The sequence below is a fragment of the Pan troglodytes genome, chromosome 1, assembly GCF_028858775.2.
Source record: "Pan troglodytes isolate AG18354 chromosome 1, NHGRI_mPanTro3-v2.0_pri, whole genome shotgun sequence".
Classification (NCBI taxonomy): domain Eukaryota; kingdom Metazoa; phylum Chordata; class Mammalia; order Primates; family Hominidae; genus Pan; species Pan troglodytes.
Window position 1 is genome coordinate 14029120 of NC_072398.2, and position 14217 is coordinate 14043336.

General features: G+C 45.4%; 1 protein-coding gene across 3 annotated transcripts in view; it reads left to right on the top strand.

Moving 5' to 3' along the window:
* The window catches only part of RBM34 (RNA binding motif protein 34), a 30287-nt gene extending 18026 nt beyond the window's left edge, over positions 1-12261 (top strand). For all 3 annotated transcript variants that reach the window (XM_054660449.2, XM_054660447.2, XM_063809732.1), the window contains 5 exons: positions 5730-5813; positions 5964-6027; positions 7825-7864; positions 8128-8246; positions 11901-12261. In XM_054660449.2, coding sequence (XP_054516424.1) covers positions 5730-5813; positions 5964-6027; positions 7825-7864; positions 8128-8246; positions 11901-12185 — 592 coding nt within the window. In that variant the 3' untranslated portion in view covers positions 12186-12261. The remainder of the gene's footprint in view (positions 1-5729; positions 5814-5963; positions 6028-7824; positions 7865-8127; positions 8247-11900) is intronic.
* The last annotated feature ends 1956 nt before the right edge of the window (positions 12262-14217 follow it).

Here is a 14217-nt window from a genome sequence, read left to right on the forward strand (position 1 = left end):
CTAATTTGCTCAGCATAATGATTTTGAGGTTTGTTTTTTTGTGGGGGAGGGTTGGTGGAGGGGAACAGTGTCTTGTGCTGTTGCCCAGGCTGGAGTCCAGTGGCACAATAATGGCTCACGGCAGCCTTATCACCTGGGCTCAAGCAGTCCTTCTGCCTCAGCCTCCTAAATACCTGGGACTACAGGTGCTCGCCACCACACCCGGCTAATTTTTAAGTTTTTAGTAGAGCCAAGGTGTCACTAATGCCCAGACTGGTCCTGAACTCCTGAGCTCAAGTAGCCCTCCTGCCTTTGCCTCCCAAAGCGTTGCAATTACAGGCTTGAGCCACCGTGCCTGTCTGAGATTTGTTCTTATTATTGCAATGCATTGGTAATTAATTCGTTTTTATTGCTCAGTAGTATTCCATTGTATGACAGTATCATTTGTTTATCCATTCACCTGTTTATTGTGTTGTGTTGTATTTATTGTGATGTATTGTACTGTATTGTACTGTATTGTATTGTGATGGAGTCTTGCTCTGTCGCTCAGGCTGGAGTGCAGTGGTACCATCTCGGCTAACTGCAACCTCTACCTCCCGGGTTCAAGTGATTTTCATGCCTCAGCCTCCCAAGCAGCTGGGATTACAGACACATACCACCATGCCCAGCTAATTTTTTCATACTTTTAGTAGAGATGGGGCTTTGCCATGTTGGCCAGGCTGGTCTAAAACTCCTGACCTCAGGTGATCCGCCCGCCTCAGACTGCCAAAGTGCTGGGATTATAGGCGTGAGCCATCGCACCCGGCCCCATTCACCAGTTTATGAACATTCAGGTTATTTCAGCGTTTGGCTATTATACATAAAACTGCTAAAAAAAATTTGGGTACGGATCATTTCTTTTGAGAAACTGCCTGGTCGGATTGCCAGATCTTATGGTATATTTTAACTTTCTAAGAAGCTGCAAAATTGTTTTCCAAAGTGTTTGTACCAGTTTACATTCCTACCAGCTATCGATGAGAATGTCAGTTGCTTCACATCCTCACCAGCACTTGGCATTGTCACTTAATTTTAGAGATTCTGAAGGTTTGTCAACCACAGTGACTAAAGATGTTAAGCATCTTATGTGCTTACTATTTGTATCTATTCTTTGGTGAAATGTTGGTACAAAAATTTTGCCCATTTTTTAGTGACTTTTAAATTATTTTTATACAGTTGTAAGGAGTTATTTATATATTCTAGATATAACACCTTTTCCTGCTATGTGTGTTTCAGATATTTTGCTCCAGTTTGTGGCTGGCTTTTTTAGAGGTGTCTCTCTTTTTTTTTTTTTTTTTTTTTTTGAGATGGATCCTTGCTCTGTCACCAGGCTGGAGTGCAGTGGTGCGATCCCAGCTCACTGCAACCTCCGCCTCCCGGGTTCAAGTGATTGTCCTGCCTCAGCCTCTCAGGTAGCTGGGATTACAAGCGTGCACCACCACACTCGGGTCATTTTTGTATTTTTAGTAGAGACGGGGTTTCACCATGTTGGCCAGGCTGGTTTCGAACTCCTGACCTCAGATGATCCACCCACCTCGGCCTCCCAAAGTGCTAGGGTTACAAGCATGAGCCACCGCACACGCCCCGAGGTGTCTCTTAAAGATTGAAAGTTTTAAGTTTTATTGAAGATCTCATTTAGAGAGTGCTGTTGCTGGCCAGGCACAGTGGCTCACGCCTATAATCCATTACTTTGGGAGGTCAAGGTGGGCAGATCACCTGAGGTCAGGATTTTAAGACCAGCCTGGCCAACGTGGTGAAACCCCGTCTCTACTAAAAATACAAAAATTAGCCAGGAGTGGTGGCATGCGCCTGTAATCCCAGCTATTCGGGAGGCTGAAGCAGGAGAATCACTTGAACCTGGGAGTTAGAGGTTGCAATGAGCCGAGATCATGCCATTGCACTCCAGCCTGGACTGCAAGAGCGAAACTCCGTCTCAAAATAAAAAGAGTGCTATTGCTTGTCAGTTGGCTTGGTAGTCTGGTGGGAGTGGGCGCAGCAGGGTCTCTGCTGTCTTGTCTTAGTGTTTCCGTGTCTCAGGAGTGCACCTGATCAGGGCTTTTTTCCCGGGGCAGCCAAGCTGTGCCAAATACCTTGTACCTTTAGTGGGGATTATGCAGAGGATGTTTCCCACCTCTCCCACGGTAGCTGGACTCCTCCCTTCCTCCAGCTGTAGGGGTCTTCTCTGTGCCCTGGAGTGACAGGGTTTGCTATCCCTCCCCTAGCAGCTTAGCCTTCTCCTCCATCAAGAGAATGTGTCCGGAATTGGTGGGTTCTTGGTCTCACTGACTTCAAGAATGAAGCCGCAGACCCTCGCGGTGAGTGTTACAGCTCTTAAGGTGGTGCGTCGGGAGTCTGTTCCTTCTGATGTTCGGATTTGTTCGGAGTTTCTTCCTTCTGGTGGGTTCGTGGTCTCACTGGCTCAGGAGTGAAGCTGCAGACCTTCGCAGTGAGCGTTACAGCTCTTAAGGCAGTGCGTCTGGAGTTGTTCGTTCCTCCTGGTGGCCTCGTGGTCTCGCTGGCTTCAGGAGTGAAGCTGCAGATCTTTGCGGTGAGTGTTATAGCTCATAAAAGCAGCGTGGACCCAAAGAGTGAGCAGTAGCAAGATTTATTGCAAAGAGTGAAAGAACAAAGCTTCCACAGTGTGGAAGGGGACCCGAGCGGGTTGCCACTGCTGGCTTGGGCAGCCTGCTTTTATTCTCTTATCTGGCCCCACCCACATCCTGCTGATTGGTAGAGCCGAGTGGTCTGTTTTGACAGGGTGCTGATTGGTGCATTTACAATCCCTGAGCTAGATACAAAGGTTCTCCATGTCCCCATCAGATTAGTTAGATACAGAGTATCGACACAAAGGTTCTCCAAGGCCCCACCAGAGCAGCTAGATACAGAGTGTCGATTGGTGCACTCACAAACCTTGAGCTAAACACAGGGTGCCGATTGGTGTGTTTACAAACCTTGAGCTAGATACAGAGTGCCGATTGGTGTATTTACAGTCCCTGAGCTAGACATAAAAGTTCTCCAAGGTCCCACCAGAGTAGCTAGATACAGAGTGTCGATTGGTGCATTCACAGACCCTGAGCTAGACACAGGGTGCTAATTGGTGTATTTACAATCCCTGAGCTAGACATAAAGGTTGTCCACATCCCCACCAGAATCAGGAGCCCAGCTGGCTTCACCCAGTGGATCCTGCACCGGGGCTGCAGGTGGAGCTGCCTGCCAATCCTGCGCCATGCGCCTGCACTCCTCAGCCCTTGGGTGGTCGATGGGACTGGGCGTCGTGGAGCAGGGGGTGGCGCTCTTCGGGGAGGCTCGGGCTGCACAGGAGCCCATGGAGGGGGTGGGAGGCTCAGGCATAGCGGGCTGCAGGTCCCGAGCCCTGCCCTGTGGGAAGGCAGCTAAGGCCCGGTGAGAAATTGAGCGTAGCGCCAGTGGGTCGGCACTGCTGGGGGACCCAGTACATCCTCCGCAGCCACTGGCCCGGGTGCTAAGCCCCTCACTGCCCGGGGCCGGCCGGCTGCTCCGAGTGTGGGGCCCGCCAAGCCCACGCCCACCCGGAACTCCAGCTGGCCCGCAAGCGCCGCGCAGCCCCGGTTCCAGCTCGCGCCTCTCCCTCCACACCTCCCTGCAAGCTGAGGGAGCCGGCTCCAGCCTTGGCCAGCCCAGAAAGGGGCTCCCACAGTGCAGCGGTGGGCTGCTCAAGTGCCGTCAAAGTGGGAGCCCAGGCAGAGGAGGTGCGGAGAGCAAGCGAGGGCTCTGAGGACTGCCAGCACGCTGTCACCTCTCAAGAAGAATCCAGGTGGGGCTTTGTGCCTTTCCCACACTTTGGCCATTCCGTCCTCCAGGCCTGCAGCACCCATGGCTGCGATCTCAGCCCTTCCCACGGAGTGGAGGTCAGTGGGGCAGATCCTGAGGATGGGTGCACACTCCTGCCTCAGCAGCTTCCAGGACTTCTGTTTCAGGCCCAGCCCACGCTGAGCTCTAGTGTTTTAGTGAGATCATGGCTGGAATCTTTCCTGCTTGTCTGGTGCCCAGCATTTTGCCCCTGTGCTCGGCCATCATAGAGCCAGTAGAGCCAGTGCTTCCTCTGTCTCTCATTGGAGGAAGCAGGCCTGTCCTTAGCTTCTAGCTGCTGGCTTTCCCCAAGACTTCAGCTCTGTGATGGCTGCAACAAAAGTTATGATGCTGTGCGTTATCTGGTTTCTTCTTAACTGGTAAGAGCAGGAGTGATGCACTTTCTGGCTTTTTACATTCTAGGTGGAAGCGGAACTCCAGCATTTATTCCTGGGGGTGCACTAGGATGTGTTGGATTTGGATGTTGTCGGCAGCTGTGTGTTGTGTGAAGAGCAGGGCTCTAGAGTCAGCTAGACTTGGTTTCAGTCCTAGGCCAGCCACTTGTTGCCATTTCATCGCAGTCACGTACCTCTTCCAGTCTCAGCTTCCTTATTCATAAAATCAGAAAAAAAACACCGTGTTGGAGATGTGAGATTAAATGAAATATATAAAATGTCTAGTTGAGTGTCTGGTATATATTAGGCATTCAGTAAATCACAGCTGGTTTAATCAATACAAAAGCATTAGTATAGTGTATTATTACAGAATGCCATCAGTCATGTCAGGCACTATTTTCCAGTTCCCTTCTTGATGATACTCATTTGTGTAGTAGCATTTTTGTTACTTCAAAACAGTAGGTTGATGTCTTCAGGGAAAGATCTGTGTTCATTACTAGGTCCTTTTTGCTAACTCCTCTCATCCAAATTATATCACCATTTTGCAAACCTAGTGACTTAATGAGTTTAGGCATTTAGTAGCAGCAGCTGCAGTCATTGACAAAAGGGTAAAAACCAGTCATAACATGACTCCCTGGAAAGAACACAACACCCACCAGCAGTCGCGACAAAGGGGTCACGTCTGAGTCTGATCCATCCTTTTGATGCAGCTGCCAGTTTACAAGAAATATAGAGGACAAAGGTTTGTGTTAAACTACTTGATGAGCTTGCAGTCACAAAATCCAGGCTGTGGGGAATTCTGCAGGCCAAATAGTGAGAGATAAAGAGATACAGAGAAAACTGTAAATTAAACAAGATTCAAAAGACATATCAGGTCAAAAGAATAGACAAGACCAAAGTATGATGTCTAAGAATAGACACTTGGTTGATAAAACCACAAAGATGTGCAGGGAAGTAGTTCCTATAAAAATGGGAATGGTGGTTGCCTTTGGAGGGAAGGAGGGGCTGCAACGGGAAAGGGCCACAGAGAGGCTTCTGAGTGGGCGACAAGGCACGTTGAGCTGTTGTTAATTCACTCGGCTATACGTAGTTTGTGCACTCTTCTATATGGGTGTTTTACAGTAAAGAGGAAAACTCACATCTTTCACAACTGTTTATGTGTGTGTTAGATACGGACTGCAGCTAAGATGTCAGTTTTTAGTTCTTGTATGGTTCTCAGGGATTCATATACATGGTTCATCTGTTTTCTCATGGTTATGATTCCTAAGAAAGTATGGGTTGTGTCTCCACCAATATCTTTATAAGTTGTGTGTTATTTTTTGAGTTATTACTAAATATTTATTCAAAGAGATGAAATGTCCACCCAGGAATTCTTGTCATGTGTGTTGATTAAGAGTTGAAAACAGCTAGATTTTTTTCTAGTGACTTTGGGGCTAAGAAATTTACCTTGTCTCTCTTTTCTTTCTTTCTTTTTTTTTTTTTTTGGTGTAGACGTAAAATTCATCCTGATCAGAAAAATATTAATGCCTATGTTGTGTTTAAGGAGGAGAGTGCTGCCACGCAAGCATTGAAAAGGTAATTTTATCCCTTAGGTTTGAACAGAATAATTGTCCTATAAGTATGTATGAGTACTTTTTTTATTTTTTGGTTTCACTTTAGCATAGATGTTTTAGTAATCGAGTGCTCATTTTTAACAACCATTTTCCCTTTGCATTTATAATACAGAAATGGGGCCCAAATTGCAGATGGATTTCGTATTAGAGTTGATCTCGCATCTGAGACCTCATCTGTAAGTAGTACTTGATTTGTTTAAAGAACGAGAGCTTTGTAGAGAGAAATCTTTCCTTCCAGGCTTTTCCTGGAAGGGGACTGGAATCAGCAATGTGAGGGAAGCACAGAAGGAAACAGCCTATGTCCTCTGTGGTTACAGAGTTGATGGCAAGAGAGGCACAAGGACCGAGGTCAACATTCCCTTCAAAAACGTAGTCCTGGCTGGGCACAATGGCTCATGCCTGTAATCCTAACAGTTTGGGAGGCCAAGGCGGGAGGATCACTTGAGCCCAGGAGTTAAGAGCAGCCTAAGCAATGTAGCAAGACCCTGCCTTTACAAAAAAAAAATTAGTCAAGTGTGTGATGCATGCCGACAGTCCCAGCTACTCAGAAGGCTGAGGTGGGAGCACCACCTGAGCCCAGGAGTTTGAGGCTGCAGTGAGCTGTAGTCGTGCCACTGCATTCTAGCCTGGGCAACAGAGGGTGACCCTGTTTCTTAAAAAGAAACAAAAACATAGTCCTCTTCAAATAATCATAATTAGGTCAGAAGGTACATTAGACATCATCTGGTCTAACACATTATAGACCGAGGTCTAGAAAGTTCAATTATTCATTAGACAGTTTTTAGTACACACTCTGTCAGAGATACAGTTCTAAGACATAGTCTCAACTTCCTAGGAGCTGACAGTATATGTTAGGGTCGGAGTGACAGGTCATGTCACTGTTGTATAAGTACTATCATCAATGCACAAGATGATTTGTCAGCTCAGCATTGGGACACTTGACTTGGGGATATGCCAGGAAGAAGGGACAAGGCAAGTTTCCAGGGGAATAAATTTCATAATAGTCTTGAAAGATGAGGAGATAGACCTTACCCTGTGGAGAAGCGGGGGGAAAAAAGAAAGAAGAGAAGGCTTATGTAGACCAAAAGTGTTGTAAAGGCCGAGGGCCATGTCTGGGAGGAAAAACAGTATAAATGGTGAGGACAGAAACTAATTCACTCAGGAGTTGGCAATAGCTTGATACAATTATTAGGTGGGTGAGGTATGTAAGAGTTGCTGTTGGACAAATAGGCAGAGGCCAAATCATGAAGACCTTGTCTACCGTGCTTCACACAGAGGAGTCTGGATTTTGTTCAGGAGCTATTCTAAAAATTTAAACTAAGAGTGACATGACCAGATTTGGACTTGACAAAGGTGCCTAGAAATGAATGAAGGACAGCTATAACAGTTCACCCACAGAAACATAGAGTGCATTTCTGTCGATATCAAAGCAACTTAGTGGAGAAATGACAACGACCTGGATGAAAGCCCTGGCTTGACTTGGGGACCCAGTACAAGGTCAGCAAACTATGGTAGAGAGCCAAATCTACGTGCTGCTTTTTTTTTTGTTAATGAAGTTTTCTTTTGACACACAGCCACATCCATTCATTTGTGTATTATCCATGGGCTGTTCTCAAGGTATAATGGCAGAGTTGAGTAGTTGCAACAGATTCCACATGGCCTGCCAAGCCTATAATATTTGCTATCTGGCCCTTTACAGAAAAAGTTTGCATGCCCCCAATATAGCAGTCCGTTCCTGATCCCTACCGTGTGTCAGTGCCAGCTGTGAACAAAAGGTCACTCCCTTCCTCTGGTACCCACACACAGTCCAGCAGGGAAGACAGAAGAAACAGAATCGAAGAACATGATGTGTGGTTAAATTAGAAGATGGGTGACCTGTCAGATATCGGGGGAAGCAGGGATAGGGAGGATTTTCGATGACTTCCATTTTCTGGTCTAGTGAGTGATTTTTATTAACTGTCTTTTTGTTTCAGAGAGACAAGAGATCGGTTTTTGTGGGGAATCTCCCTTATAGTAAGTTTGTTTAAACAAAGTACAGTTAATATTACTAAATAAATAACAAGGAAATAAGAACTGAGTAGTAACTTAATGTTTTGATTTAAGACTAATTTTAAAGCATGCAATGTGTTTGCCGTGGCAGCACATGTACTAAAAAGTGTGCAATATAATGGCTTATTTTCATGGGACCATGCTTAACTAGCTGTATTATTAAACATCTCCATGTTTCTGAGGGGCTCCCAACTCTTTACTTCCATTTTGGTTGAATTTGTTTTCAGAAGTTGAAGAATCTGCCGTTGAGAAGCACTTTCTGGACTGTGGAAGTATCATGGCCGTGAGGATTGTGAGAGACAAAATGACAGGCATCGGCAAAGGGTTTGGCTATGTGCTCTTTGAGGTATGGGAGACTAATGCATTGTCACTGTCCTTCGAAGTGCCCTGAGAGGCATTGACACTGTTGCATGTCATCATTGAGACATAACTTTCACTTCCATTCTCAAATTCCATCTTAAGAAAACTGGGCTAGGTGCAGTGACTCATGCCTGTAATCCCAGCACTTTGGGAGGCCGAGACGGGTAAATCTCTTGAGCTCAGGAGTTCGAGACCAGCCTGGCCCACATGGTAAAACCTCGTCTCTAAAAAGTCCAAAAATTATCCAGGTGTGGTGGCAGGTGCCTATAATCCCAGCTACTCGGGAGGCTGAGGCAGGAGAATCGCTTGAACCCGGGAGGTGGAGGTTGCAGTGAGCCGAGATCGTGCCACTGCACTCCAGCCTGGGCCACAGAGCAAGACTCCATCTCAAGGGGGGAAAAAATACAAAAAATTTAAAAATTAGCCAGATGTGGTGGCTCATACCTGTAATCCCAGCTACTTGGGAGGCCGAGGCAGGAGAATCACTTGAACCTGGGAGGCAGAGGTTTCATTGAGCTGAGATCACACCACTGCACTCCAGCCTGGGTGACAGAGCAAGATTCCGTTTCAAAAAAAAAAAAAAAAAAACGGCCAGGTGTGGTGGCTTATGCCTGTAATCCCAGCACTTTGGGAGGCCGAGGCGGGTGGATCACCTGCAGTCGGGAATTCGAGACCAGCCTGACCAACATGGAGAAACCCCATCTCTACTAAAAATACAAAATTAGCTGGGCATGGTGGCACATGCCTGTAATCCCAGCTACTTGGGGGGCTGAGGCAGGAGAATCGCTTGAACCTGGGAGGCAGAGGTTGCGGTGAGCCGAGATTGCTCCATTGCACTCCAGCCTGGGCAACGAGCAAAATTCTGTCTCAAAAAAAAAAAAAAAAAAACCCGAACACAAGAGAACTGAATTTATAACCTGCCATAATATATTGCTACAACTGCACCTATCCAAAAGATGTCCCAGTTCTGTCTTCATACTAATTAAATGTTTTCGATCCTGGATATTAGAAGTACTAAATCACTGAATCTTCTCTACCTTCTGTATGATAGAGTAAATATTGACATTAAGGTATAAGAAAGTTTTATTCTTTGTACAAAATTAGTTATATTTAGTTCGCTAATTTTTAACCAGTGTTTCATGCCTGACAATATTAAGGAGTAAAAGAATATACAGGCCGGGCATGTTGACTCGTGACTGTAATCCCAGCACTTTGGAGGGCTGAGGCGAGAGGATTGATTAACGTGAGGACTTCAAGTCCAGCTTGGGCAACATAGGTAGACACCGACTCTACAAAAAAATATACAAGTAAGGCTGGGTGCGGTGGCTCATGCCTGTAATCCCACCACTTTAGGAGGCCAAGGCAGGTGGATCACTTGAGCCCAGGAGTTCAAGACTAGCCTGGGCAACATGGCGAAATCCCGCCTCTACAAAAAAATACAAAAATCAGCTGGGCGTGGTGGTGCATGCCTGTAGTACCATTTACTTGAGGGGCTGAGGTAGGAGGATCACCTGAACCTTGGGAGGTCGAGGCTGCAGTGAGCCACCCAACCTGGATGGCAGAGTGAGACCCTGTTTTAAAATAAGAAAGAAAAATTAAAAAATAAAAATCTGGCTGGTCATGGTGGCCAGTGCCTGTGGTCCTGTCAGGAGGCTGAGGCTGGAGGATTGCTTAAGTACGGGAGGTCAAGGCTGTAGTGAGCCATGATTGCACCACTGCACTCCAGCCGAAGTGACAGAGTGAGACCCTATCTCAAAACAAAAAATAATCTATTGTCATCCCTTGATATCCACGGTGTATTGGTTCCAGGATCCCTCTCACATAGCAAACAGTATATATATCTGCAGATGCTGAAGTCCCTTATATAAAATGGCACATTTGCATGAGTGTATATTGTTATATATAATAAATTTTTTTATTGTCATATTATTTGTTGTTTTCAAGTATTTTCTATCTGCAGTTGATTGAATCCTCTGATACTGAACTCACGGATTTGGGGAGCTGACTGTACATACTATGTGATGTCATACATTTTTCTTCTCTCAGTAACAACCCATTAGTACATTTCCTTTCATTTGTTCCTTGTGCTGCCATTTTTATAGTTGAACTTGTCTCTGTGAACTTAAATTGTATTTACATCCTATTTTATGTTGTTTTCTGTTATGTAAGCATGTTCCATTGAGTGATATAACAGAGTTTATACTGTCATTTCTCTCATGTTGGACCTTGGTAGAATTCTCTGTTTTTCCCTGTAATAATGAAATTGCAGTGGTTATGTGTTCTTTGTTTTTGAGACAGAGTCTCACTCTGTTGCTCAGGCTGGAGTGCTTTGGCACGATCTCAGCTCACTGCAGCCCCTGCCTCCCAGGCTCTAGCTATCCTCCCATCTCAGCTTCCTGAGTAGCTAGGACTACAGGTGTGTGGCACCATGTCTGGCTAATTTTTGTATTTTTTTGTAGAGACAGGATTCACCATGTTTCTCAGGCTGGTCTCCAACTTCTGAGCTCAAGTAATCTATCCGCCTTGGCCTCCCAGAGTGCTAGGATTATAGGTGTGAGCCACCCCGCCTGGCCTGGTTATGTTTTTTTCCCCAAAAGTTTGGATTGTAGATTACTTAAGATAGATCCCCATTAGGATATTACTAGGTTAAGATGTGTTACCATTTTGAATACTCTTGATGAGAATTGCCTGGTAGCTTTTTTAGAAAGATTGTCACAGTGTTTGTTGCCATTGTTACTGTATTGTAGTTACCTTTCTGCTTGTCTGCTCCCTGTCTTCTATTACTTGATAAGCTTCTAAAGTCCTTTAACAAACATCTCATGGATATTCAGGGTTGTTAGCATTAATGGCTCTGTATTGGAACAGAAGTATAACAGAATTTTGGATCTAAATGGAACCCTAGAGGGTGTCTAGTCCAACATCTCGTAATGGAGAGTTCCCTGCCCTCTGGTCAGCTAACACAATGGGGCTTTGACAGAAAGATGGCTATACGAAGGAGGTTTATTGGTTTAAAATATTGCATATGGAGGCCACGCGCGGTGGCTCATGCCTGTAATCCCAGCACTTTGGGAGGGCAAGGTGGGCAGATTACAAGGTCAAGAGATCGAGACCATTCTGGCTAACGTGGTGAAACCCTGTCTCTACTAAAAATACAAAAATTAGCTGGGTATGTTGGCCTGCGCCTGTAATCCCAGCTACTTGAGAGGTTGAGGCAAGAGAATCGCTTGAACTCAGGAGGTAGAGGTCACAGTGAGCCGAGATCGTGCCACTGCACTCCAGCCTGGCAACAGAGCGAGATTCCGTCTCAAAAAAAGAAAAAGAAAAAAAAGCCAATATTGCATATGACTGATCTAGTCTAGAACCTCATTTTACAATGAAAAAAAAAAAAAAAACACGAAGCCTGTAGCATTGTGACTTAGCTGAACATTTCACAAGGCAGCTTGAGTGCTTTCTGAGGAAACACTGGTGAGGAGCATGGTGATAAGGAGACTTCGAGCGCGGCAGCTGATACACCTGGGATTGGACGGGGCTTATCTGTGCAAGCTTGAAAGTCGTTCTCATCTGTTAAAGTGACACTTTCACTAGTTTCTTTGCAGATGGGTTTCTGGTAGCAATGAATGTATTGTGTTTTCTTTTGCAGAATACAGATTCTGTTCATCTTGCTCTGAAATTAAATAATTCTGAACTCATGGGGAGAAAACTCAGAGTCATGCGTTCTGTTAATAAAGAAAAATTAAAACAACAAAATTCAAATCCACGATTGAAGAATGTCAGTAAACCTAAGCAGGGACTTAATTTTACTTCCAGAACTGCAGAAGGACATTCTAAAAGCTTATTTATTGGAGAAAAAGCTGTTCTCCTTAAAATGAAGAAGAAAGGACAGAAGAAAAGTGGACGCCCTAAGAAACCGAGAAAACAGAAATAACCAGGAACTGCTTTTTCTTTTCCTGCTGAGTACTGCTAATAAAAGTGCTATTATCTGCTGATAGCATCGTCTGCTATTCATGTGTTGAGTTTTATACTTCTTTATGGATGGTGTATGTGAAATGTGGAGACTTCCACATTCTCAGTTTATTCACATTGTGATACTACCTTTGAAGGTTTTTTTGTTTTTGTTCTGTGTTTTGAGATGGAGTTTGGCTGTTGTCTCCCAGGCTGGAGTGCAGTGGCGTGATCTTGGCTCACTGCAACCTCTGCCTTCTGGGTTCAAGCGCTTCTCCTGCCTCAGCCTCCCGAGTAGCTGGGATTACAGGCGCCTGCCACCACGCCTGGCTAATTTTTTGTATTTTTAGTAGAGACGGGGTTTCACCATGTTGGCCAGGCTGGTCTCGAACTCCTGACCTCAGGTGATCCACCCGCCTTGGCCTCTCAAAGTGCTAGGATTACAGGCGTGAGTCACCGCACCCAAGCCTCCTTTCTCTTTTGCCTATTAAACCTCTGCTCTTAACCTTACTCCGTGTGTGCTCAAGTTCTTGATTTCCTTGGCATGAAGCAATGAACCTTGGGTATTACCCCAAACGATGTCGCTTCAGTATCTCACTTTGTTGCCCAGGCTGCTCTCAAACTGCTGGACTCAAGTGATCCTCCCACCTTGGCCTCCCAAAGTGCTAGGATTACAGGAGTGAATCACTCATCAATTCCAAGGGGCTAGAACTCCCAGGAACTGGGGACAAAGGCCAGCCAAATTCTTTATTACGCAACCTGGTGTTACTGGAAAAGGATCCAGACCCCAACAGAGGGTTCTTGGATCTTGCCTAAGAAAGAATTTGGGGCCAGTCCACAGAGTAAAGTGAAAACAAGTTTATTAAGAAAATAAAGAAGATCACTCGCGGTGGCTCATGCCTGTAATCCTAGCACTTTAGGAGGCCGAGGTGGGTGGATCACCAGATGTCAGGAGTTTGAGACTAGCCTGGCCAACATGGTGAAACCCCATCTCTACTAAAAATACAAAAATTTGCTGGGTGTGATGGCACATGCCTGTAATCCCAGCTACTGGGGAGGCTGAGGCAGGAGAATTGCTTGAACCCAGGAGGTGGAGGTTATAGTGAGCCAAGATCATGCCACTGCACTCCAGCCTGGGTGACAGCAAGACTCAGTCTCAAAAAAAAAAAAAAGTGAAAGCGTACTTTGTAGAATGGTGCATACCCTAAAGCAAGAGAAGGAACATGTCCACCTTAGGTACAAGGCTTGTTTGTATTGAACAGCAAAAAAATAATGAGGAAGATGAGCTCTACTCCAAGAGCTTGTGACAAAGGATTTTTTTTGTGTTTGTTTTGAGACAAGGTCTTACCCTGTCACCCAGTTTGGACTGCAGTGGTACAATCATAACTCACTGCAGCCTCAACCTCCTGGGATTAAGGGATCCTCCCGCGTCATTCCCCATGTAGTTGGGACCACAGGTGTGTGCCACCACGCCTGGCTAAGTTTTTAATTTTTTTGTGGAGACGGGGTCTCACCATGTTGCCCAGGCTGGTGTTGAACTCTTGGGCTCAAGCTATCCGCCCATCTGGGCCTCCCAAAGTGCTGGGATTACAGGTGTGAGACACTGCCTGGTCTTTGTCAAAGGACTGTTAATCCTGTGTAACTACTGTCTTCTGCAAGGATCAATATTATCTTTAAAGGGAAAATTAAACTAAGAATGCTTTTGTTCTTAAGATATCAGGACATCAGGACATTTCCTGGGTCTGTTAGGTAAACATTATTAACTTGTTCCCTTCCCTGTAAATATCCTGTGACCAAGAATGCCAAACTTCCTGGGAATGTGCCCCAATAGGTCTCAGCCTCATTTTACCCAGCCCCTATTCAAGGTAAGGTAGCTCTGGTTCCAATGTCTCTTGACACTGATGCTTGACTTCGATACCCCTCAACTTAACAGTGTCTGTTTAATGCCTGCTTTCTGCCCACGATTTTCCTTGTCAGAATATCTTAACTTAGGTCATATATATATATATTTTATT